Source organism: Uloborus diversus, chromosome 2 (genome assembly GCF_026930045.1).
Source record: "Uloborus diversus isolate 005 chromosome 2, Udiv.v.3.1, whole genome shotgun sequence".
Taxonomy (NCBI): domain Eukaryota; kingdom Metazoa; phylum Arthropoda; class Arachnida; order Araneae; family Uloboridae; genus Uloborus; species Uloborus diversus.
In genome coordinates this window covers 118,915,244-118,942,915 of record NC_072732.1, presented here as the reverse complement: position 1 = coordinate 118,942,915, position 27,672 = coordinate 118,915,244, and the positions used below count along the sequence as shown (strand labels likewise).

At 32.3% G+C, this 27,672-nt stretch overlaps 1 protein-coding gene across 1 annotated transcript in view; it reads left to right on the top strand.

Moving 5' to 3' along the window:
- The window catches only part of LOC129217282 (Kv channel-interacting protein 4-like), a 106,657-nt gene that overhangs the window by 40,166 nt on the left and 38,819 nt on the right, over nt 1-27,672 (top strand). The window contains exons 2-3 of the mRNA XM_054851555.1: nt 4,325-4,394; nt 14,332-14,402. Of these exons, the coding sequence (XP_054707530.1) occupies nt 4,325-4,394; nt 14,332-14,402 (141 nt within the window). The remainder of the gene's footprint in view (nt 1-4,324; nt 4,395-14,331; nt 14,403-27,672) is intronic.

Sequence of the window (27,672 nt, the reverse complement as noted above, 5' to 3'; positions counted from 1 at the left end):
AAGGCGAATGACCTTGATGCTAAACATCATTTGTATCATTTGTAATAGGTAGCATTTGCCAGAAAGCACCGAATAGTAAGAGGCATGGTCTCGCTAATCCTATCTATGCCAAAATAATAACAAAAAACCTATTACAAATGATACAAAAGATGTTTTTGCTTCAAGGTCATCCGCCTTTTTTTTCGCAGTCGAGCTATAAGAGTTCTTCAGTGTTTGAAAGGTGTGAATTAGCTGCCCATTTTGGGGTGGCTCTGGCTGTATTCAAACTGGAGAGTTTGTCAATCGGTTTCTTTCTTGCTGTTGTTATGTTACAATAAAGATTAACTTTCTTCCGTTAGCGTGCACTGTTTAGTGCAACTCTACTACACTTTCCATCATGTAAAGCTTAATTGTTTTCCCTTATTATAAATCAGTTCTCACTAAAATGGCTGCATTTAATTCTTTAAGCTGAAGTTAACGTGACAGGTTTCTAAAAGTCGAAACACCTCATAGGTACAATGCGAAAACACCTGTTAGGAAGAGCGTGACTAACAAGGGATTTAAAAACAAAATCGTAGAAAAATAGTTTGTTTAAATTATTTTTCAAAAAACAAAAAAAGAAAAGAAATGAATAAATAAATGTTTGTAAAGGTTGGATTTTTTTTTCTGGAATTCGTAATCATATTGTAACTAATCGTTCAATTATGTATTTTGAAGCTATTCCGGTACGATGTCGTTTTGCTTATGATGATATTTTGCCTATATTTTTGAATTAAGAAAAATTCTCCCAATATCCAGTATTGTACTCTACAGTAACAATCAGACCAGAACTCTTTTCTTCTGCACATTGGAGTTAACAGAATCTAAAACGGTGGTTAAAAACCTGGTGGCAGTCGCCTTAAAGGTGTGATTTGGCTCCTCAAGTGGGTGATAAATTCAAAAAGGGCAATGAGCTTTTAAAGACAATATGAGCCAGCGAATATTAATGTTGAAAACACATGCAAAACCGACTGTTTTCAAACAAAAACTCGCGAGTTAAATAAACAACAAAATTAAGTTCAGAAACATCCTCCTTACACCTCGGTTAAACCAAAAGAAAGTTATTCTTCATTTATTGCTAAGTTTATGTTTTTTTAAATTTCAAATTTGTTTTTAAATTTTAAGTGTCAGTGTTTTTAATTCCCCCATGTTATAATTTAAAAGGGAAAAGAATATGAGAAAAAAATGTACTTCTGGTTTTGGAAAGTACTTTAATAATCCCAGTTAAGTATGTATTTCCCTTCAAACTAGAAAATCGCCCGTCAAGATATGGCGGGTGAAAATTGCTTCTACATTTTAACAAAGCAATTGCCTGTTTTTGATATTTGGTTACTTGAAATTTCAACCCTAACTGCAGTGGATTAACCCTAAACTCCAGTAGGAAGCATTCATTGTTGACCACTTTTTCTTTTCTTCGTTCCCCTGAAATGAGTTAAGTTATCTGATCCAGTTCAGCCTTGTCGCAATAAAACCTCTTCCAGCATATCAAACATTACCAGAACATATTTTTAAATTATCATGACGTGGCGCTAGTTTCATTGTTGATGACGTCAGCGTTACTCGATCAAAGAATTCGCTCTGATATATACGCAAATTCATATCAGTTTGTTTTGGAAAAGAAAGAAAATGGGAAAAATCCTAAAAAAAAGGTGTTTTTATTTATTTATTTATTTATTTATTTAGTGAGTGATTCAAGCAAATTGTTTTATCATACATATTTTACTTCAAATTTAAGTTAGGCATTTATATTTTCAATAATACCGATGCTCTATTCACTAGCACTAAGCATGAACTTACTAAATTTCGATTAGTCTTATCAAAGCGTCTAGAAGCGTCAGCGCCATCTGGAGGAGCCATGCACTAAGTTATGATGGTTGTTCAAGGAACAGAGGTTATGGTTGTCAGTCAGTCTCTAGCCACTGATCTAAAACAGGTGAATGAAAAGAAAGAGGACATTTTATAATCAATTTAAGTAAAAATCTTATAAATCTGTGAATATCGTTCGAATTCTGAAATAAATGTGTGATTTTTAAACAAAGATTTTCCAACGCATTAAATGTGTCACTGTTCAGAAATTTGACGAAATTACAACAAAGCTAAAGGTTGAGCCGTAAATTCCTCTAAACAGTAAATTTTATGTCTTTTTAAGTACCAAAAATGAATAACTATAAGCATTTCAAAATGGAATAAACTATTTATTTATTTACTGCAGCCAACAATGTAATATTTCTAACTTGATTTCAATTGTATAAGACAAGGGAATGATTCCGAAACCAGTATTAACTATATTATTATCTGCCACTAACATTAATATTGCATACTATCAATTTAAACTGGGTTTTCCCCTACGTAGCACTTACTGTATCTTCTAAAATATTATTTTCGAAAATTACTAGTTTATCATTTAAATTAATCTTCTAAAAAACAAAATGTGAACTACTTTGTGAGTGAATCCAAAATTAACAAAATGTGAGCTTTTAGGTTAATTGTTATCTTAATTGTTTTTTTTTTTTTTCATTTCTTTAGGAAATACTTATAACTGAATGGGGTTGTTTCCTTCAGTCAAAAGTACTACTTTTTGTCACTGAAATTGATAGAATAAGCAATGGAAAAACATGGAGCGAGAAAAAAAAAACATTTATTTTCCCAACGCTTCATTTTTAATTATTTTTTTTAAATGTCCGATTTTGAAAATAAGGTCTTGTCTTCATGACGTCACAAGTGATGTACTTTGGCGCATCTCCACTGGAACGCTGAATGCTTAAGCTTTTTATATATCGCGTTTCCAGGCTATGATAATTCAGAAGCGAATGAAATGTTGCGCTCTCCGCTTGTTATCAACCATATCGTTGCCAGTACACGTGAGTAAAGATGCAAATTAAATATTGCGCTCTGTGCTAATGTCATCAGTGAATGGTATTTCATCATTTGTGATGTCATGTGCAGAAGCGTAAACAATGAAACTGCACCGTTTAAAATAATCGTTAAAAAGTATTAAAACTTGTCAAATTATTTTAAAAATGGTTAAATCCTATGTTTTGAAGCATGCTCTTCCAGAAAAAAATACTTTTAAAATAATGGAAACGACTCCATTAAGAAATAATTAGCTAAAAAGTTTTTCTTTCTTTTTTTAAGCCCCTAACAATTAATATTGCTAAAAGTGCCGTTGCCTACAACCTTGTATAAAGTCAAAATTAGTTACAACTTTAATTGAATACAATACCTGATTTGTAAATAAAGTTTTACGTTTTATGAGCATCGCTTTGCATAGCGTAATTAAAACCCTTTTCCATAGCAATTTCATACTCTAGAATGTTTTCAATTCCTTAATTAGTACAAGTTCTGGAAATCAGTGGGGACATTTACAGGGAAGTTAGTAATAAGATATCACACATGTAGTGTCTAGTTTTCTATTTAGGCATTTTATAAATATGCTGTTAAAAACGCGAAGCATGGTTAATTAATTTCGCGATTTGTTTGTCTCGAAACGTACACTGTTAAAAATTCAGGAAACTTTTACGGTAAATATAACTGTAAAATGCCTAGCTATTGTAGATGAGAGGTTTCTTGGGCAGTGAAGGTCGGGGATCGTTGCCTTGCTGAGAAGTTGATCGTAGATCCTTCGCCTGGCAACAGCATTCACGTCTGTGAAGGTGACTGTTAGAGGATGATCTTGGTCACGTGCTTCCTTTACAAGGGCATCTGCACACTCATTTCCCTTGATTCCGACATGAGCGGGGATCCACTGGAGAATACAAGCAATTTCGTAATGTATTGTTTAATGTTCCATTTTTAGATCTTTCTCTTAAATGCACGCTATAAGCATACAGTTATAAAGGGTAACTTTCAGACACAACACGTAATTAAAACTTTCAAGCTCATATTTAAATAGTTTTAGGGTATTTTTTGGTAGTATATAGTTATCTTTAACCAAGCAATAATAATTATTGAAATCCATTTCTAATAAATTATTAAACTAGTTTTTAGCTATTCTGCTATGTAAAGTAACTCCGAGCCACGTCAGAAATGGCATTCTAAATGAATTATTTTAATAAAATCAATAAAGCAAAGCTAAATTTTGAAATGTTTAAAAATTCCCCATTTGTGATACACAACCTCACTTCTCTTATTCTGCCCTGCTAAGCACAAAAGCCGTATCTGCATTTTTTTTAAAATCAAAAATGAGTAAGTAGATTCCGAAGTAGTAATTCAAAGTTTCTGCTCTTAAAACTTTTGTTCTACTTATGGTTATTAAATACACCGGTGGATCTTTCATCTTTATTAATTTTCGAAATTTTACTTCTAGGAATGTCCGAATGGGTTTGTTGAAGAAGACACATTTCGCGGTATATTTTCTCATTTCTTCCCAAACGGAAGTAAGTGACTTTTTTGTTTCCTTCACACGTTAAGTAACTAATTGAAAATTCATTGAAAGAAAATTATAAAAAATGTTTTATAAAAAAATTTCGGAGTATTTTTTTTTTAATTTTCTCCTCCATCCTAGGTAGGCTTCCATTGATTTTTTTTTTCTAAATCATTCTGTATAGCAGCAACTACCAGGGCTACTAGTACCATCTCTTGCCCCAAGGCAGAGGAAAGGTTCACCTACCATGTGTACTGGTTATCTCCAAATTTTTAATTTTGCCACTTACATCCCTTTGCTTCTCACTGCCTCATAAGGTATTGGCTATTTCAGGGTAGGAGCTGATCCTATTTTCTAGTGTTTCTTTTCTCCTTTGCATTCGAGGAGAAAATGGTTCAGTTACAATCTATTTCGTCAGACTCATGGAGAAGTTCTGTTTTCTAATAAGAATCATAGAAGTAGTATTTTTTTACAGTTATAGATAGATACGTGGCTATTGACAACGATTATCTTTGCTAAATTCCCCCCCCCCCAGGAGTTACATCCATTTTTTTCTTACTAAAATGAACGAAAGCAAAATGCAACTTCCTCTTTCTCACTGAAAGAGAATTTGAAGATTTGTTCAATATTTATAATTTCTCATCTAAACCAGTTACAAGCAATAAAAACTGACATCCAGACCGCATTAAGATGATACAACAGTTTACTGAGACCTGCTGGAGCTAGCTGGCAATCAACTTATAAGTCTGTAAAATAATAACTAGGTCCCAATTAATTTCAACATTACAGTACTTTGTCTGTAACAAAGTTCGACAGGGAAAAAAATCAAAGGTAATTACTTCTGAGAATCTCAGTGGCCAATATAGCAATATTATAATGTTTGATACAGCACGTCAAATTTCGTGCGAAAATGTCTTTGACCGACGCTAAAAGATGATGTTTTGCCGCACTCTTAAGCAGCGTTTCTTAATTTCTTTGATTAGTGGAATCCTTTTTAATGCTCACTTTTTCCGTGGAACCCTGATGTCGTAATAGTTTGCTGTGGCGTACAGAGTATTCTGATTCGGAAAAAACCCAGGTTCTTACCTCAAAGAGACTATCACATTCACTATTTGTCATCAAATCGCTAATTAAATACTCATAATTATACAGTGGCTCCCAAAAGTCTTCGTACACCTACGACTTTCAATGAAATAGGCCCCTTTCCATTGCTTAGAATTATTATTTCGGAATAGGGATTTAATTATAAGATCTATGATAAATTTTTAACAAAACTACATAAAAATTCTTTTAAAAATATTAAAACTTATTTTTTTTTAAATCAAAAACCAAAAAGTGCCGGAAATTTCATCTCACAAAAGTCTTCGTACACTTTAAAAAATGTCTATATATTATCGAATAATCTAACTTTTTATTAAGTTATTATTTAGTAGAATATCATGCAGTATCAATAACACTTTTCGAACGTCTGGAAATAATTTCATTATTTTTCTTTCTTTTTGTTGCGTAATTTTTTATTAAGTGTTCAACCACACTTCGAGTCTTACTTTTCATAGCTCTATTTTCGTTTCAAAGCCGTATTTTCGTAATCTAGCCACCAGATATCTCCAAATATGTTCCATTAAGTTTATATCTATCGATTGAGAAGATATTTCTAAGCTTAAGGACAAATTTTGAGGCACAAAACACAGACGTGTGCTTTTTATCGTTATCTTGATAAAAAAAACAAAGTTGTTTCCGATTACCAAATTTTGAGCTAATAGTTCAAAATTTCTTTTTGAAATATTTAAATAAACAGAATGAATCATTATTTCATCAAAAAATGTCAAACTTCCAAGTCCTGATGCTCATATGCACCCTCATACTAGAACACCTCCACCGTCCTGATTAACTGATCCAACTAAGTCTTAAGATTCAGTTCCTAATTTTTTTTTCTATTTACAATTACACAACAATTTAACCAAAAATGTTGAATACATTTTTATCTGTAAGTAAGACGTAATTCCAAAGGGTTTTGAGCTTATTTTTTATTGATTTTACGACAAAAAGCGCAAGCTTTCGGTTTTTCGCACGACCAAGAAAATTTCTGCAGGAAGAGGTCCAATTTAATCCAGCTAACCAGAGAACTTGGCGAACAATTTTAGGTGAAAATTAAATGTAAAAATTTTCATTTAACTCTGTAGAAACATTTACAGCACTCAAATGTGTATTTTTCATAATTTTTTTAACTTTAAATCTCCGATCGCGCTTTGTCAACTTTGCCGGTTGACCTTTTCTTCTCCTGTGTTCGGTCCAATTCTTTTCTTTAAAGCATTTAATCAAGCACTTTACTATACAACGGAATAAATTAACTAATTCAGAGACATTTCAAACCAATTTACCGCTACTGTGAGGAAAAAATTCAAATTTCGAATGGTGTTTGTTGTTTTTCACGAATACTAGCCATTTCAAAGTAATAAGCACAATATTAAGGAATAAATAAACAAAAAATTACAGCCAAATGACTTATAAGGGTCAACACAGTGCAAAAATGTTGAAAAAACGGCATATGATAATTTTAATCATGAATTTATTCGAAAATGTTTGAGTGTGCGGTGACTTTTGTAGCGTGTTATTTCTCTGTTTCTTCGTTTTTACACTCATTTCAAAAGGAAGATCCGTCAATATTTTGAAAAAACTTCTGGGTTGTATTAAGAATGACATAGGAATGATGTGAAAAAATATTGGACTTCATATTCGAATTTAGTTTTGCGTTATTTTGGTTTTACTAAAAAATTTCAAAGTGTACGAACACTTTTGGGAGCCACTGTAGATCACTCTAATTATTGATGATTGCTAATTATTTTTCTTATAGTAAAATACCAGTACACTCCTATTTGTGATTCTGAGAAATACTCAGAATTTTTAAAAGGGATAAATAACCTCAGAATTTATTCATGAGTTATATGATTAAAATATTTTCTTAATTAGGAAAAGAAATACTGCTTTATCTACAAAAATGTTAATAATTCACTTAAATTTACGTAGAAAAAGTTTTAAAACCTATAAATTTAAAAAATTTTGAAATATCTCTTATTTTTTAACATTTTTAAAATTTATTTACAATTAAGAGTTTTGATGTCACTATCTGTTCCCTCAAACAGAACTAGAGTAGCTGTATGGTATAGCAGCCTTAGACAGAACTAAGCCATTTAGACCCTCGTGAGCAGTACTCCTCCATAAATTGGCCATCACTTGTTAAATACTTAAATTGTCCTTTCAACTGCTGCCATAGATACTTTCCACTCCGGAATCCCCCGTACCTGCCACTATTTGTTCCTTAACTAGTTAGATGGAACACTGAAGACAGCTCTGATTTTTTGAACCAGACCAGTAACCGATAAATCCCTGGTCCAGCATCCCCAGAGGTATCGTTTCATATGCAGGACTTTGTGACCACAAGCATATTTAACGTCCCCAAGTCACCATTAATGAAGACGGTGGATCTTCGACCAAAGAGGATCGAACCCGGGACCCTCCGGTCACAAGTCTGATGCCTTACCGATCAGCCACCGTGGCCTTGCCATAGATACTGGGAGAGTGGCTAGTATCAAGGGCAAAATATTTGAAATTGATGTCAAAAATCGTAATTTATGGCAATATTTGGTAATGTTGTAGGAGTAGGATTCGGGGTGCTTTCCCGAAATGTATTCAACATTGAATCCACTTTTAAACTATTTTTGGCGATAATATGGAGTTCATAGCTTCTTCCGAAACTTTTTAAAAATTGAAGATTTTAAAACCCAATTTTATGTTATTTTTGGAGACATTAGCTGAAAAATAGGCATTTTGCGATTGATCTCGAAAATATTTCGAAGTCAAAACCTTAAAAAACCATTTCATGCTATTTTTGATAGTCAAAAATTTGCATTCTTTTAGGCGAGAAATAAAATTGCTCCCATAGTGTCTATTCCAGAGGGATAATAATGCTTAGATTAGATGAAAAAGTGACAGTAAATGTATTTTTGAAAAAGCGTTATTTTTGTCGATTTTTTAAGTGACAAATTCGAAAGGTGTGAAAAGAAAATAGACAAATCTCATGGAACCCATGGGAGAGCTGCGTGGAACCCTGGGGTACGGCGGAACACAATTTAAGAAATGCTGTTCTACAGCATATATTATATATATATATATATATATATATATATATATATATATATATATATATATATATATATATATATATATATATATATATATATATATATATATTGTTGTAGTTTGTATGGAGAGAGGTGACACTTGGTTATAACATTACATTTATTCTCAAAGGTAGTTAAAATAAAAACATTAACAAGAACAAGAAACCTGGAACAAGACACGCAACAAGTATACAAGTGAGATTCAACCTGGCCGATTCATTCAGTTCACTTCTTCATTTTATCTGTTGAGTGCTATTCAATGTTGCCAGATATGACACTCTCCTCCTTATTTGTCAGTTAGTAAACAAATAAAAATACACATGATGTACAAAATAAATTATTACAAAGTAATATATACATTCATGAATCAATGCCATATCTTTGAATGGGTTTTACGTTTCGCTTTGGTCTGGTAGAACGTATCGGTGATTTTTGCGATTCAGCATTCGGAGGATTTTCGGGCTTAACTATTGACGGTTCTGCATTAGGTAATGTTTCATTTGTACAATTATTTTTAGCATTTTCTTCGTTAGGTTTGCTAGCAATATCTAATGCAGGTAAAACAGCATTCCTAATGGATGGTACATTAACATCACGGTTCATATTAGTTAAATTTGAAAAACTAAATTTTTCTTCGTCTATTACAGACTTTCTAAGATGATCAGAATGAACATATCGTGTTTTGTTATTAACTTTAACTAAAAATGTATTCTGGCTTATAACTTTAGTAATTTTACCAGGGAACCATTTAATTACATCACCTCTAGTTGATTTAACCCACACCCTCTCATTTATTTCAAAATTTCTTTTAGTAGCGTTGCGATTGAAATAAGATTTTTGATAATCCTGATACTTTTTTCCTTTTAACAAATAATTACTTCTAACCTTCGTAATAGCAGTTTGTGGCAAATAGCCAAAAATCAACTCTGCAGGAGTTTTTAGCGTTACTGATGAAGGAGTATTCCTATAAGCAAAAAGTGCCGAATCTAATCTATGTTGAAAATTATCATATTTACGATCAGAAAATGTTTGTCTTTTCAACATATTTTTAACAATAGACACTGAATTTTCCACTGCACCATTAGAATTTGGATGATATGGTGGAGAATTTACTGGATTAATCCCATTGGATTTAAAAAACTTTAAAATTAAGTCAGATTTAAATTGCTGAGCATTATCAGATACTACATCACTTGGTAAGCCAAAACAAGCAAATAATTTTCGTAATTGAGTTATTGTCGACTTTGAATCAATGCTATTTACTACAGATACGTCGATCCATTTCGAATAGAAATCTTTAACAATTAAAAGATTTTTACCCTCAAATTCCGCAAAGTCTATGTGTATTCTTTCAAAAGGCTTGCCAGTTAAAGGCCAAAAATTTGATTTTACTTTTGGAGCTGAAGGTCTTGTGAGTTGGCAAGGTATACATTTATTTACAAAATTTTCAATAAACTGATGAATTTTTGGGAACCAAAAATAAGCTCTAGCCAACTGTTTCATTCTAAAAATACCTGGATGCTCATTGTGAAGAAGCTCCAGTATTTTGTTATGCCATATTTCAGGAACCACTAACCTATTTGCTCGAAGTAAACAATTTGATTCAACACTTAATTCATTCTTTACCTTTTTGAATTCATTAAGATTTTCTTCAACATCGGTAGGCCAACCAAACTTAGTGTAATTCAACACTTTTGATAAACAAGGATCAAGAGATGTTGCTCTCTGAATATCATCAATCTTTAAATTTTCAAAATCAGAAAAGAAACATATGAAATGTGTGAACTCATCAATTGGTTCATCATCTTTACATGGTAATCGAGATAGTGCATCAGCGAGCAACAACTCTGTACCCTTTTTATGCCTTATTACATAATCATAATTTGAAAGGATAATGGCCCATCTTTGCATTCTCGCGTTAACCATAGTTGGTACAGGTTTATTATGACCAAATAATGTTAACAATGGCCTAGAGTCTGTCTCGATGGTGAATTTTTGACCTTGTAAAAATTTATTAAACTTTTTTATACCAAAAATTATGGCTAAAGCCTCTTTATGCACTTGAGCATAATTTCTTTCAGCTTTACTCAAAGTTTTGGAGGCGAAAAAAATTGGTCGAAGCTCACCGCCAGGAAATTCATGACACAAGACAGCTCCCACGCCATAGTCTGATGCATCACATTGCAAAACTATTGATTTTGCCATATCAAAATGAACCAAGATATTATGCTTTTTTAACAAAGTTTTGCTATGTTCAAAAACTTTTACACAATTTTTATCAAATTTCCACTTAACATCTTTTTCAAGTAATTTATAAAGTGGACGAAGAGTATTAGATAAATTTGGAATAAAATGAGAATAATACCCTAATAATCCAAGATAACTTTTCAGTTCAGTACAATTTGTAGGCACCGAAGCTTGATATATATCATTGCACTTTTCATCTAAAGGATGGACACCAGTGAAATCTTTCTTATACCCTAGAACTTGAATACTGTCTTTAAAGAATTCACATTTAGAAAGATTTATCTTAACATTGTAAGAATTTAGCCTATCCAAAACAATTTCAGTTCTTTTTATACATTCTTCTTTCGTATTTGCCCTTATAAATAAATCATCTATGTAACAATTTGTATACGAAAAATCTTTCAATATTTCATCCATCTTTTGTTGGAAAAGAAAAGAAGCTGATTTGATCCCAAAAGGAAGTTTAGAATACCTGAGTAAACCTCTGGGGGTATTTAATGTCAGCAATTACTGTGATTCAGGGCTAATTTGAATCTGATGGAAAGCTTTTGATAAGTCTATTTTAGAAAAATATTTCCCACTTCCCATACTAGTTATAATTTCTTCCTGAGATGGTAGAGGATAAAATTGAGTTTCACAAAACTTGTTGACAGTAAGTGAAAAATCCCCGCAAATTCTAACAGCTTCCCTACCATTTCCATCAAGTTTGGGAACAGTAACTATTGGTGTTGCCCATTTGGAATGACCAACAGGGTACAAAACACCATTGTTAATAAGAGTATCCAACTCCTTATCAACAAGATTTCTTAAAGCATAAGGGACTGGTCTACTTTTGCAAAAAATGGGAATAGTTTCCGATTTCATTGCTATATTAATAGGTACACCCAAAATACCAGTTGTATCATTTAAATTAAAACAATTTGGATATTTATGCTTAAAATACTCAACAGTAGAAGAAACATTATCAAAATTTACATTTTTATCAAATACCATATTTATACAATCATCAATCTTAATTTTCAATATTTTGATCCATTTTCTACCTAACAAAATAGGCTTATTATCATTATCACAATCAACCACAATAATGGTAAACTGTAACACTTATTCAAATAAATTACGGGTACATCATAATTTCCTACAATTTTTAAATCATTGTTAGTGTAAGATTTCAATATTGGGGCTGGTTTTGACTCTATGCAATTTAATTTCAATTTTTTAAATTTATTTAACGAAATAATTGAATATTCACTGCCAGTGTCAATTTGCATATTCACTGTCACCCCATTGATATGAACATTAGTAGTGTATGGGTTAACGCTGCCCAAATTCTTAGACATAACAATGTTATTCAAATATTCTGATTGTTCACTCACACTTACGTTACCCGAATTTTTAGAAAAAATGTTATTCAAATAAGGTTCTGGTTTATCACTTACATTTGCAGCACCTTCAAGAAAATTCGTATTTGAAGCTTTACATGCAGGCTTAATGTGACCCTTTACCCCACATTGATAACACGTAGCATTCTTGAATTTACACGCTCCTCTGTGAAATTTAGCACAGTGCTTGCACGATTTTATTACTTTTGTAATTTGATGAGGATATGTTGGCTTTCCAAAATTCTTCCGTGTCGAATCTTTTGGTTTTACTTTCTTATACTCATGAATTTTGAGGACGCTTTGATTTTCTTCTTTTAGTGACTTGGTCTCTCTAGATGCTGTTTCCATAGCAAGAGCCAGTTCAGAAGCTTTAGCAAAATCAACGTCTTTTTCACTGAGTAATTTGTTTTGAATTTGTTCGGACTGTAATCCACAAACCAATTTATCTCGAAGTGCGTCGTTTAGAAACGCACCGAAGTTGCACTTGCTGGCGAGTTCCTTTATTTTTACAATGAATGTTGAAATATCTTCATTACCTTGTTTGAGATTGTAATAGCGAAACCTTTCCATAATGGTTGAAGAAGCCGGGGAATAGTAATCGGTTAAAACTTTCACAATGTCGGCATATTTTACATCTTTTATTTCTTTCGGCTGAAGTAAGTTGCGAAGCAATGAGAAGGTCTTCTTTCCAATTGCAGTCAACAAAAGGGCATCGTCGGAAGTGATTTTGTTGGCCTCGAAGAAAAAATCCGCTCTCATGAGGTATTCCACAAAGTTGTCCCCTTCGACGAAACTTTGCAAATGAGCAATACCAGTGTTCGGCATCTTATTGTAATATTTTCCAATTTTCTCGTCGCCAATGTTGTAGTTTGTATGGAGAGAGGTGACACTTGGTTATAACATTACATTTATTCTCAAAGGTAGTTAAAATAAAAACATTAACAAGAACAAGAAACCTGGAACAAGACACGCAACAAGTACACAAGTGAGATTCAACCTGGCCGATTCATTCAGTTCACTTCTTCATTTTATCTGTTGAGTGCTATTCAATGTTGCCAGATATGACATATATATATATATATATATATATATATATATATATATATATATATATATATATATATATATATATATATATATATATATATATATATATATAGTGTGCTTTTTACCATTTCTTCTGCATGGATGGCGCTATTTTAACTGACTGCCTCCTAATAGTTATTTCGTAACCAGAATTTTTTATTGTTGCTACGTAAAACTTTTATTCGTGTAGCATCAGAATGAATTTGTTTCGGCTGAAAAGGTCGAGTTGCAGGATTTGTACTATCCTGTTCTTTTTGTCCCATTTAATATGAAATACCGTATATTTATACATTTACTTGTATTAAAAAGCAGTAGAAAAAATTCAATAAATTTTCACCTATCCTCACTTCTAACAAATGAAACACAAGAAAAATTTTCGTTTAAGCAATAATATTTCAAAATGAACCATTGATATGTTTTTTTTTGGATTTTATAAAGATTTGTAGATTGGAGGTTATATATATAAATAGTTACGACTGCGATTAATTAATTTATTTTTAATTTGCATGAAAATACGCTCAGAAACTTTTTTTTTTTTTTGGTTAAAGTTTTTGTTAAAAGGTGATTTACTTCCAATATAAAACCAGCTTTCACACATGACTTAGAGAAAAGAAAGATCCAATGTTAACAGTCACTTCATTATTTTTCAATAATCTACACGTGAAAAATCGGTGACTCAATGTGATCTTAGGCTAAGTGGTAGCACTATTTTATGCTACGTTAACTGATTTTGTAATTTAGAAACTCTTTTTTAGTTCATTAACATTTTAATTAATTATCTGTATTTGAGTATGATATTAGGGAAGATTTAAAGCAATGGTCTGAATTTTCTTTCAAATTGCTTAATGGATATCATTTTTATGCTCACACATCAGTATCAAAATCGCTTAACAACGTAACTATTTTCAGGATTTAACTATGCAAATGAATTGTATAATATGTGAAATAAGGTTAATTGCTAGTTTTTTGATCGTAACCAATATTTCTTAAAATTATTAATAAAATTTTGATGATATTTTACAAATGTAATGCTATTTTATTAAATGTTTTTTAGATGTGGGTCTTTACGCCCATTACGTCTTTCGAACTTTTGATCAAAATAAAAATGGTGCCATTTCTTTTAAGGTAAGTGAATTTTGAGACGAAGTTAATTGTTTCATTTGAGTTAAATGTAAGTTAAGTTTAGCGTAATTTACACATATATTTAAGGATTATTTTGAAAGTTCATACCTGGAAAGAAACTAAACACAAAGAAAACAATTTTGCAGCAATCATTTCATACACATGTTTATAAACTAAAGAAACCCATTTTTCAGTGGGTAGAGGTAAGGAGAAAAAAAACAACCCAGTGAAAAGCTTGTACACAATTTAAAACTTGTATTTAAGGAAGCGAAAAACAATTAAAGTCTTATTTTGGTTAACATTATCAAAACACTCTTTTTAAGAAAGAGAGGGAGTGAGAAAGAAACTCAGAGTTGCATGTGTTTTTTTTTTTTTTTTTTTTTTTTTTTTTTTCGCACTGTCCATTTTATTCCCGCAATTTGCTGTTTCTTCAACAATATTAAATTTACAATTTTGTCTACGTCGTAGTACAATCTACATGTATCTCTGTAAGGGGAGGAACTCTGAGGGATTATAGATTTTAATGATGGAACAAAGAACAGCATGTACGTTCGCTGTTAGGAACTCTAAGACGTAATGAGCAATTCATGTAAAGCTAAGGGTGAACGCAGGAAACTCGTCTTCGTCGCTTCTTGTGAAAACGTACTTTACATAAATGCAGCAAAAGAAAATTTAAAAGTTTTTTTTTACTAATAGATTTTTTAGTTAGTTGAGTGTCTGTGTTTATAAGATTTTAAATGTGACTAACTATGGTCTGGTGGGGAAAGTGGTCAATGGGGTAAAGTGGTCATACGTCAAAGAAATGGTTATAGCTTGGAAATAAATGTTCGAATGAATGTGAAAATTTTATTTTAGAGTAAGGGGGTTAGAAACTACATTTTGAATACAAAATTTTACAATTGGAAAAATGTTATGTGGTTCAAAAAAATATTTTGGATGAATATGAAAAAATATTAAATCTAAACACCTCTTTGAACTTCCTCGGGAAATTTTGTTTGTTAGAATTATGAACAGATGGACTGCATAGGAAACTTCCTACATGTCTCGAGAACTTTTACTCGTTAGCAGTTGGCTCAATCTTTTTTTGATAATTTTTTAGAGCAATTTAAGTAAGATGGGGGTAAAGAGGTCATAATATTAGGCTTAACGAATATTGTTCTCCTAAAGTTACTTAATATTTAAGTATGAGGCAGATTTAAGTTTAATATTAATTTTACTTAACATGTATTGTTTTTACAGTAAACGGGGTTAAATTTACGAGTACACGCATATACTCGTGTAGACACGTATATATACGTATTCACATAAATGCACCAATAACTATGTATATGAGTGTCATCAAGTATTTTTTATCTATATACAGATATACATTCGGCTATACACGTATATACTGGCTTACACTCGTATATATACGAACAGTTATATACTTATGTAGACACGTATATACGTATTCGTACTCAAGTAGATATTGACATACAAGCTTATGATATACATGTATACAGGGTGACATTAAACTCTAGAGAAAATTATTAATAGGTGTTAGAAGGGAGAATAAGAAGCAAGAATCATAGGGAAAATATGGTCACTAACACAACGTTGACGCACTACATGCACGCAAAGCCAGAAACTGATGGATGCAAAACAGGTCACAAATTTATTTCACAAAGACAATTTTACACAACATTTAAGGTTTCAAGGAAGTTTAAAAGGGATTTAAGAAATTTGCGGAATGCAACTGTAACACACGCGTCGCAATCACAAAACACGCTCTGTTGTAATAACGAGACTTCTGAAAATCTTCCATCAATCGCTGTGCCTTTGTTGCGATGCACGTATTAGAGCTACTACAGGCTATAACTTTTAACAACTCCTCTAAATATTTCTTAAACTAAAATGTTGGGTAAATTCCCCTTGTGCAACAAATTTGTGACCTGTTTTGCATTAATCAGTTTTTTGCTTTGTGTGCATGTAGCGCGTCAGCGACCATAAGTTTCTCATAATTCTTTGCTTCTTATCCTGCCCTTTCACATCCCTTAGATTTTCGCTCAAAAGTTTGGATTCACTCTGTCGGAATGCACGTATATAAGCGTTCATATTCGTGTATACATACATGTACTGGTGTATTCAAGAAAATGTTCGTATATGCGTCTTATAATCGTGTTAACACGTATACATACGTATATAATCGTGCTTCCATATACAGGGTGCGGAGAAAGTTCCCACAATTTTGTTTAAAACCTTTTTTTTTTTTTTTGGCGTTAAAATCATATATTGGCGATTTTTTTTGGCACATATTGTTTATTGGCATCAAAAGTATTTGAGGTTTAATCATTTGTTCTTTGTTAGGTCGTTGAGTTAGTGAGCTATGAATCATGAAAATGTTCGTGTTACTGTCGTTGAATTACACAAGAAAGGAATGAAAACAGCCGATACTATTCGAATGACTGGATTCAAGAGTAAAACAGTGTATGACGTTGTGAAACGCTACAAGAAGACTGGAGGGACTATCGACCGTTCACGGAGTGGTCGTCCAACCACTGCAACGACTCCAGCGAATGTGCAGAAGATCTGCTGTCGCATCCGTCGCAATCCAGAGCGCTCAATGCAAAAGATGGCCAAGGAACAGCGAAAAAAGCGTCCGAACCATCGTGAAAAACAAGTTGGGACTTTGTTCTTACAAGATCAATCGCCTCCACTTCCTCAATGACACAATGAAGCAGAAAAGATTAATAAAAGCTCGGCGGATGCTTCGCTTGCCCGCTAGTGCTCGCCTTTCGAAGGTTCTCTTTACCAATGAGAAGATCTTCACCATCGAGCATACACATAACCGTCAAAATCCTCGCCAACTGCTTAAAAAGGGTCAGAAAAAGTCCACTGCTGTAAAAATCATCGGACACGGTCACTTTCCAGCCTCCGTAATGATCTGGGCTGGCATTTGTGTGACTGGGAAGACGCCACTTGTTTTCATTGACAGAAACGTCAAAATTAATGCTGAAGCTATCAGCAGCGGGTTCTATGCGATGTACTAAGGCCATGGGCAACAGAACACTTTGGCCAAGATGGATTCACACTCCAACAAGACTGGGCTCCTACGCATTCGGCCCGATCGACGATTACCATCTGCGAAGATCTGCTCCCAGGTTTTTTGGGGCAAGGATGTTTGGCTCCCTAACTCACCGGACCTTAATCCGATGCATTACTCGGTGTGGTCAATCTTGGAGGAAAAAATATCGGGAAAACGATACTCCACAATCGACATGCTCAAAACGGCTCTGAGGCGTGCCTGGAATGAGATAATGGTGAATGCGTGCGCGAGCATCGTCGGCAATTTCAGACTGCGGCTCCGTAAATGTATTGAAGCCCAAGGAGCCAATTTTGAACAATTGTCATAATTTTTTTGTTTAATGTTATTATTATTGTTTCAATAAAGAGTTTTTATTGCTTTAACTTGTTGATTTGTTGAATTATGTGTTAGTTACAGCCTATTGAAATATCCAATAAAATTGTGGGAACTTTCTCCGCACCCTGTATATACGAGTATGTACGTGAATAGTCATGTACAGACACGCACTGGATGTATCCACGAGTTAACTTGTGTATACGTGTTCATGTATGTATGTACACTTCTATATGCGTATATACGTCTACTATATACGTATACACTCAGGTATGCACGCATATACTCGAGATACAAGTGCATACACTTATATGAGTGTTCGTTTACACGTGTATATACTCGTACATGCACGCGACACATGTATACACGTGACACGTATACACTCTTTAAGGTTATCCCGTAAAAATTCATATATACTCGTGTATACACGTATATGCTTGGGTAGGCACGTGCACGCATGTATCTGATGTATACATGTATCTACTCATATATAGGAACGTGTTTACTCATATTCCCAAAACACGTATATACTCGTGTATGCACGCATATACTTGTACATATACTTGTAACTATAAAAAAAAAACGAACTATACAAATATTAGGGTTATTTAAAATGGTTTTGCAGCTATTTTGACCACTTTACCCCATGCTATGACCACTTTCCCCCCTGCCATGGGGTAAAGTGGTCATAAATACACGAAAAGAAAGTGTTATAAAACTACTTAAATCAATATTTTTTTTCCTAAAATTCAATGCGCCGTGTTCTTTAATAATGCGATGTAAAATAACCAAAAAAAGTTGAAGTTTTTAAAGAAATTATAGCATTTTTTGTCCACCTAAGTTGAAAACCTACGATTTTATGACCACTTTACCCCACCAGACCCTATTAAGTATATCAATTCATCTTAGTTTTAGAACAATATATTTTTAAATGCTACGCTACAGATGCCTAAAAAAGCATAATTATGTTAGAAATTATTGATTTAAAATATAATAATTATTTTAAAAAATCGACCTAATGTGGAGCGAAGGATGGCAGATCTTTCGAAAATGGGGAGTTATCGGGGTTTCGGCAAAACACTAGATCTGCGCTGTTTTTTTTTTTTTTTTTTTTTTTTTTTTTTAATTTTTATTTACTTACTTATTTATTTTTTTGATTTGCGTAAGTATGGCCGAGGTTTCAGAGACCAACAGGGTTATAGAGTAGTCATTCTTCTGAAAGGGCGATAAGTTCCAATCTCATCTTCTGTATGCTCCCTAAAAACTTTAAACTCGAACATCTCCTTGAGTTTCGGTCGCACAAATATCAAGTTTTTTGTGTCAGTAAGTTTTCAACGGAAATTATTTCTCCAAATATTAGATAGGGGACCTAGGGTCCGTATAAAAAGTTACATTTTGTATTTTTTTGACTCATTTTTATTTTCACTTCAAACTTACAATATCTTAACTTAGCACCTGATTTTGAACATTTTTACAACTGGAAGTATACATTTAGGAAGAACGGTTGCGAAAATAAATGTCTTGCTGGTTTAAACGGAACACCCTGTATATATATCATCAGTTTAGAAAGCTTTTATTAATTTTCTAAATTACATAAATTTTTATTTGACGATAAAATGTTAAATGATTCCAATTTGACTGAACAATGGCACCATTAAATTTTATGCTAAAAAATAATTTTACTGGCGATGAGCACACACACAAATTCCATTTTAATATATTTTCTTCATTTCCGGATAAGACGAGTGATCAAGCGTATTTGTACTGCAGTACGTTGACTGCTTAATCCTATCACGCTAAAACTCCACCAACCATATAATTGCGAGGTTTAAGTCTTAGTATGTCTAAACTTTACACATCAACGTCTATACATTAAATTTTTATTTCTTCGTAGAACAAATGTTTAGTTTGCGTAAATCCTTTTACGTAACACTGCAGACTTCGTTACCCAAAACGTGTGAGTAGCAGATACAATATGACTCATAAAACCCTAACGCATGTTTAAGCTTCAGACATAGTTTTCGTCGCAAACACGTTAGTGAAGTAAATATCGATTTTTTTTATTTACTTCCGGTATTATATTAGAGTGCATAAAAGTACTTATAAAACAAAAGTTAATAGAACCATATTGTGTTCAAGATTGAAATTCGGTCAATGTTGGCTTTATGAAACACAGTGCTCTTAGTAAATATCATGAAGATAAACAAATATATTCTACACCCAATTACACAATTTGCTATAAATATTTGTGCACCTTGAAATAATTATATTAATCAAAAGAAATTTTACGTATGTTATAAATATTGGTACAAGAAAGTGATTACAAAGATAGGGTAGACTAGGCATACTTTGAAATACTATTCATAATTAAAATAAGTCCTTATAAATGGTTAGTTTTTTTTTCTTATAATTTAGCGAAAAAAAAATTACTTTCGTATCAATCTGTCCATTTAAAAGTTCAAAAAAAGAAAGAAGGAAAGAACATAATTTGAATTTTGTCCTCTGAATTCAAATTATGTTATTCGCAATCACGAGTGTGTGTATATGTAAGCGTGTGTGTTTGTGTGTGGGGGGTATGTGTGTGTGTGGGCATGTGTGTTTGTGTCTGTGTGCAGACATGAGTGTGTGGGTAGTTGTGTGTATGTGTGTGTAAGGGTATGTGTATGTGGGCATATGTGTTTGTGTCTGTGTGCAGGCATGAGTGTGTGGGTAGTTGTGTGTATGTGAGTGTGTGTGTGTTTGTGTGTGTATGTGTTTGTGTATGTGTGTGGGTGTATATATGTATATGTGTGTAAGTGCGTGTATGTATGCGTGTAAGTGTAGGATATTAACGAAACCTGGAGACGGTTTTCGCTAGAGGTGCAGCATCGTGAGGACCCGGTCGACGGTGATGCTGTGGAGGGTGGCGGTGGGAAAAATGATAGGAAATCAAAAACAGTCAAATGAAAGCAATAAGCAATTGTGATTTCTCAAAAAAAAATTCGCCAACCTTTGACTATTATATCTTTTTCAACTTCGTAGTAGTTTCTCAAAAATGCTAGAGATATTTTACAACATTTTTTTAAACATTTTGAACTCAATAAAACAGGTACTACATCTTTTTTAGGGGGGGAGGGCTTCTTGCAGTACCACACAATGTGAGTAAAATTTACCACGTCCAAATTTCTCCATTTCTTGATGAGGAGACTTATGTTTCTTCATGTTTATCATCATTGGATGGCATTTACTCTGCAGTATAACGTTGAAATAGTTTAGTTTCAGTCTTGAAAACCTCTTGCACGACGTTTTAAAACATTTTTTTTTAAAGCTGTAAGGCAACCTGGAAATTGAAAATCACTTCAACACATCCTTCCGTCCAACCGTTTGTTCAGGTTATAAACATACGATACCATCAATATAAATAACCAATATTAAATTTTCCAGAAAATTAAAACAGATGAAAAAAAATTGTTTAGAGATACTCTTACGACAGGACAGAAACAATGTGTACAACCTAATTTGCTTACAAATTCAATGTTATGAAAAAGAAGGTTGCATGCTTAAAAGCAATGCATACCACATTCAGCATGCTATTAGCACAATGTAAATATTTTTGAGCCTTAATTTACTCTTCGCTAGCTGCTACGTTAACAAAAAGGCAAAAAAAAAATGCTGTGAGACTAACCTGGAGCACTTGGCGGTATTTAGCTTACCTTAGGTTCCAAAAAATGAAAATGAGTTTAGCAAATATACTCCTCTTTTATTTGTGCCACCACCTAATTTGTTAGAAATGTTAGCTTTTCGCGCAGCTTAGACTCAAATTTCTTAACTCAAACGTTTAATCAAAAGTTAAAAAAAAAAAAAACGTTTCACCAATTTGATCTTTGTTTGTAGTCTTTATGTTCCTCCTTTTTTTTCTGACAGATAAAAATGTCTGCAAAAAATAAGTAAAGTTCCATAATGACAACTGTTGAAATTAACAAATAGATCTTTCGAACTTTTAATTTAAACCTAAAATTTCTCTGATATTTTTATAACAAGTATTCTTAAGAAACTGGTAGATTCTGCATCTTACTCGCTTCGCTTACTGTGCTTGCCAAACGGCAATTGACTTCTGACTTGGAGAGACTTCGGATTCAAGGGGCTCATCTCCTTTACACCCAACTTGAAGCCGTTTTCGGTCAATAACTTGTACTCGGTGTCCATTTGCATAAAACTTTTGATATCTCTTCAACCTTGACGCCAACCATAAAAGTCCCATTTTAAATTTGGATTTTAATTATTCTTCCCTTACTTAAACATCTTGGTAAAAGAAAACAGGCTTCCCCGAGATATAATTTGCACGATGGTACTTCGATCCACAAATCGCCCGTCCGGACGATATCTCGACTGGCCCACCTGTTCTCAAAAATTTGGTGGAATAGAGAAATTACGGGTTCACACACACACATTATATATATATATATATATATATATATATATATATATATATATATATATATATATATATATAATGTGTGTGTGTGAACCCGTAATTTCTCTATTCCACCAAATTTTTGAGAACAGGTGGGCCAGTCGAGATATCGTCCGGACGGGCGATTTGTGGATCGAAGTACCATCGTGCAAATTATATCTCGGGGAAGCCTGTTTTCTTTTACCAAGATGTTTAAGTAAGGGAAGAATAATTAAAATCCAAATTTAAAATGGGACTTTTATGGTTGGCGTCAAGGTTGAAGAGATATCAAAAGTTTTATGCAAATGGACATATATATATATATATATATATATATATATATATATATATATATATATATATATATATATATATATATATATATATATATATATGTGTCCATATATATATATATATATATATATATATAAATGAGCCTTTGAAATGAGTCCATATAACCTTGCATTTTTTCAAAATTAAAGCAGAAAAGTGTTTATCAAAATTCTAAGAAAAATAATGCATTGTCAATTTCTTTATCTATTTATTAATTTTAAATCCATGTCTTAAAATTTGTAAATATTTTTCTAAACGTTTCCGTCTCAGTTAAGTAATTAATTAACTGTCATAAATTCTTAGATAAACACGTTTCATCTAAAAGTTAAATAATTAAAATATTTGACTACAAAATACTATAAAAGCACTTCATTTCGCGAATATGTCATATTTGTGACAATATAAGCGGCACAAAATAATTCAGCGCTTTAAGGAAAATCAACATTCAATTCTGTATGTATAAAATTCACAAAAAGTTCAGCTCACAATATCACAGATATCTACAATTTCGAAAAAAATACAACGGTTTAAGAAACTAACTTCTTTTAGAGAAGTTTATCATTTTAGTAAATTTTAGAAAAATGCAAAATTATCATTTTTTTCCACAACATAATTTTACACTCTGAAAAGCAGAGATGCAAATAACTAAATTATTTAAAAAATCTCTAACGTTTATGAGTGGTTTCAGATACTCTTACAGCGTTTCTTGCTTAATGATGTAACGACTAAAACTCAAATTAACTCGAAATATTGACAAAACATAGCTGATCTCGATGGTCAGGAATTTCACATTTTCACAAATTAATATTATTATACGATCACAAGAGCAAATTATTTCTCTCGGTAACATCCAATTAGTCGCTGGTACTAATTTTCTACTTTGTATATTACTATAAATATGTAATATGACTTTCATGCAAGATAAGAAATTTATCGTAACAATTTAACAGTTATTTTCAGATAAAGAATGTAATTTGTTTAAACATAACTCATTGTTCATTATGTTGAAAAAAAAATTTCCTTTTTCCTTTATGCGTTGTTCTTCCTAAGAATAGTAAAATGCGAAGCAAAATTGAAGTTTGCAGATATAAAATAGAAATTACACTGTACAAAAATAACACTTTACGTTTAGCGTTTAGTAGAAAAAAACTTTATATATAGCTTTTAATCGTTTAATAATACTTACATATTAGTAAGAAAGACTGAAATCTTACGTTTAGTATTTGTGTTAACCAAAATATTTATCACGTCATTATAATTTGATTAACACTTTAATGAGCGTTATATCTCTCTTTAACTAATGCTCGAAAAGTTACGTATTTGTTGACAGGGGCGGCATCTCAGCATTTCATTTGGGGGGTCGAGTTTCTTAAATATGTATTACCACAATGCGGTACCAAACACACATTAGCTAACAGGTAGTGGTCATAAAATTGGTTTAATATGAATTAAAATTAGTGTTTAGAAACAATTAAAATTTTTATTCATTTTCTAATAAGTTATCATACAAAACATCTCGATACTGAAGTTTTTATACCTTTTAGAAAAGTTTTAATGCGTAATTTTTGGAATTCGGAAGAGCAGGGAATCGTGTTACTAATCTATCGGTTCCTAGTGTTATGCTGTTTTGTCAGTACAATTAAATAGAAAACGTCTATGAGCGAAACTGCAGTCTCTGGATGTGATAGCCGGTCTGTCGGTATATTGCATGATATTTTTCTTACCACATGTTAAAAATTTTGCTCATAATTGAAAGATTTTATTTTTTCTTTTCAAAATCCAATAGAGATAATATAGAGCCAACCATACAAAAAAATAATTATCATCAAATCTTGTGTTAATTTCATTCAAAACTGAATCTATTACGTCACAAAATATTTAAAAAACAATGTTTGACTTCACATCATCATGTGGATTTTTGTCACTTTTTTTTTGGCTCGGAGGAAGAAATTTTTTGAAAAGTTTGACGTTTGATTGAAATATACATGTATATCAAATCTATTTTCAATTTCAATTGTAGATTGAACTGTGGCTTGAATAGTCCGAAAATTAAGGGTAGCGGATTGATGATGTTTTGATAGAGTAAAGCATTTTTCAAAAACTTTCCTCAATACAAACAATTTGAATAAAAATTCAAACGAAGTCATAAATGCTAAAGGGAATGAGCTTTTTCACCATTGAAAGAATCGTTTAGCAATAATTCTTCCAGTTGTCAAATCACTGCTTTGAAGTTATAGAGAAATGTTTTTATGGTTTTAACTCTTGAAGACCATCTTTTGTCACTCCGAGATTGCATAATTATACAGCTCCATAAAAGGTATTTGTTGACATGTTTTTTTTTAATCAATAATCACATGCATTTTTAAGAAATTTCTATGAAAGCATATAATGCATTGAGCAACTGAAACGTGTTTCTAGCAGAAGAAAGCAATGAACACTCATCAAATAAATATACACTTAAAAAATGAGAGTAAAAGTGAATGTAAAATATCAAGGAATTTCCTTGTGAAAACCATGCAGCCACACCACCTTGCACGGGCATCTCATATTGGACATACCATTGTTACACTGGGCACACAAGTATGAAATATTTAGCCTATAAGAGGAAATGTTAACGAGTTAAAATCAACCATGGTTCTCTATCAGTTTTCTATGATCTGAAAAGGCCGGAAAATACTTCATGATTTTCTAAGTCATCATCCAAAGAACGAAAAGCACTTTTTCCTGTCTGGGAATGTGTCGAATTTCATCAAATTATTACTGATGAACATTGATTTCCGACTTACATAAATTAAGTTCACCCATTTTCTATCATTCTACTCAAAAAATTTGGGGGTGCAACTGCCCCCTCTTGACCCCCCTATTTGCCGCCCCTGTTTGTTGAACTAGTGCGTGCTCAAAATGGCATGAAATAGCTGGGATACATTATTTTTCCGTTACAATCGATAGACAGAATAATGAGAACCACCCCACCAATAAGAGTCGGAGTCTGTGTATGAGCAGTATGTGTTGACTAATAAATAGTGTGTCAATGTCCAGAAAGCTTTTATTTTAAGGTGGATTGTTCAGTTGACATGAATATGTGTCATACATAGGTATTTTTCATTGAAATGCTCGATTTCAGCCTTGTACCACATAATTGTCAACAATCAATGCCATTTTACCATATTTTTTTTAACTGAAACAGTGACTTATGTTTTAAGAAAAACTATATTTGGTAAGATGCGCATTTATTCTTCTTGTTTATCAGACAACGATTTTCAGAGTCCGAGAAATATTAACAAACTACTTATCTTATCAATTTGAATTTGTTGATACCATGTTGCTGGTGGAAAGCACAGTTACAAAAAAAAAAAAAAAAAAAGACGGGAAAACTTATCTACGTCGCTGCGTAGAAATTATTGTTATTTTTAAAACAGCGTACATATTATGCTCCTTCACTTTTCAGTGATAATGCATTTATAAATTGCTGCAGAATATCTACATCAAATACTCACGATTAACGCTATTAAGTGTCATGTGTGATTGAAAAACATGCTTTACAATATTATTTTTAAATTTTATAGCACGATTACATGTTTAATATAAAACAAATACGTTTACATATATAACAAATTTCCATTTCTTAAAATTGTGAATAGTAAAAATCACGCATGTAACAAAATTAGCTCCTGTCAAGTTCAAGTTAAAGTTAAATGATAATATGAAGCCCACATGTGAAAAGTATAAATGTAAAAAATATATTCTTTAAAAGTATCAATTTAAAATGTAAGGACAGGAGAAAATTGGAAAGCTCATCGTCAAAGCTCAAGTCCATTGCTTCTTTCAGAATCTTTTCTTAAGTTTTAAATCCGCGCCAATTACCTTACCTATCGATAGACTAATATTTTTTTCCTTCTTTAAAATTAAGTCCTTTCCTTGAAATTTTCCGGGTGAACAACAATGCGTAGAAAAGAAAGAAAATTTTCTTTTGGTAGATAATTGGATTGTAAAGATACTTTATATTTCTTCTCTCACCGAAATATATATATATATATATGTATATATATATATATATATATATATATATATATATATATATATATATATATATATATATATATATATATATATCAAGGACGTATCCAGAAATGTTTCAAGAGAGGGGCAATTGATTTTTATTTCTAACTTTTTGTTATGTAAATTGTTTACAGATTAACAAAAATGATCGCAAAGGTTTCGGACTTCAATTCTGAAACATTTCCGGGGTAGATAGCCCCAAACCTCTCTTCCCAACATAATTAAAACTAGCTAAAAACTCATTTCTTTGAATTTTAATATCGAAAACCTATTTGGGGAAAGTCCCTCAAGGGAAAGGAGATCGCCCTCATCGCCCCTCCCTTGTATTCATCAGTGATATATCTATAGTTGACTCCCACTATAGCGAATTTCGACTTACGCGAAATGGCCATAACGCGAGTTTTTAACCAGTAATGAATTTTACAGCTAACGAGAATTCCTCACCCGCCTCGCGAAAATTTTTGGAAAGCAGTCTCAGCTTCGTTATTGGCTACTAAATACTGATTTCGTGAATGGATTTGTATCCCCTTAGCATCCCTGACAGCGAACGTTCCCGCACCATAGCAGTCTACACAGCGCTTTGTTGGTGTATCAAAAAACCCCTCTGCATTTCTCAATTATTTTTTGCATTATAAATATTAAGTTTTATTAAATGGCACCTTGTCGCGCTGTTTTATCTTGTAGTTAAAAAGAAAAAGATAACGTTTCTGAGAAATACAGCAAACCTAAGATTTTCGATGTGTTTGAACAATTAAAAAATGCGTTGAAGGCAACACGACAATAAATATAAGTGAAACTTCCATACGTACAATTTAAAAATAACGAAACAGAAGTTCCGTCTAGAACTAAACGAGCCTACTTTCCCGTATTCCCATATCTACTTATAGTATCTGATCAATATTCTCAAAAATAGCTAAAATCGCAAATTGTTCAACTCACTCATCTAAAAAAATAGATGCGTAAAAAAAAATAAACGAACAAATAACATAGAAGAGCCTTTTAAATAAAGCAGCAAATACACTTTTTTCCATTAAAAAAAGTACCTTAACCGC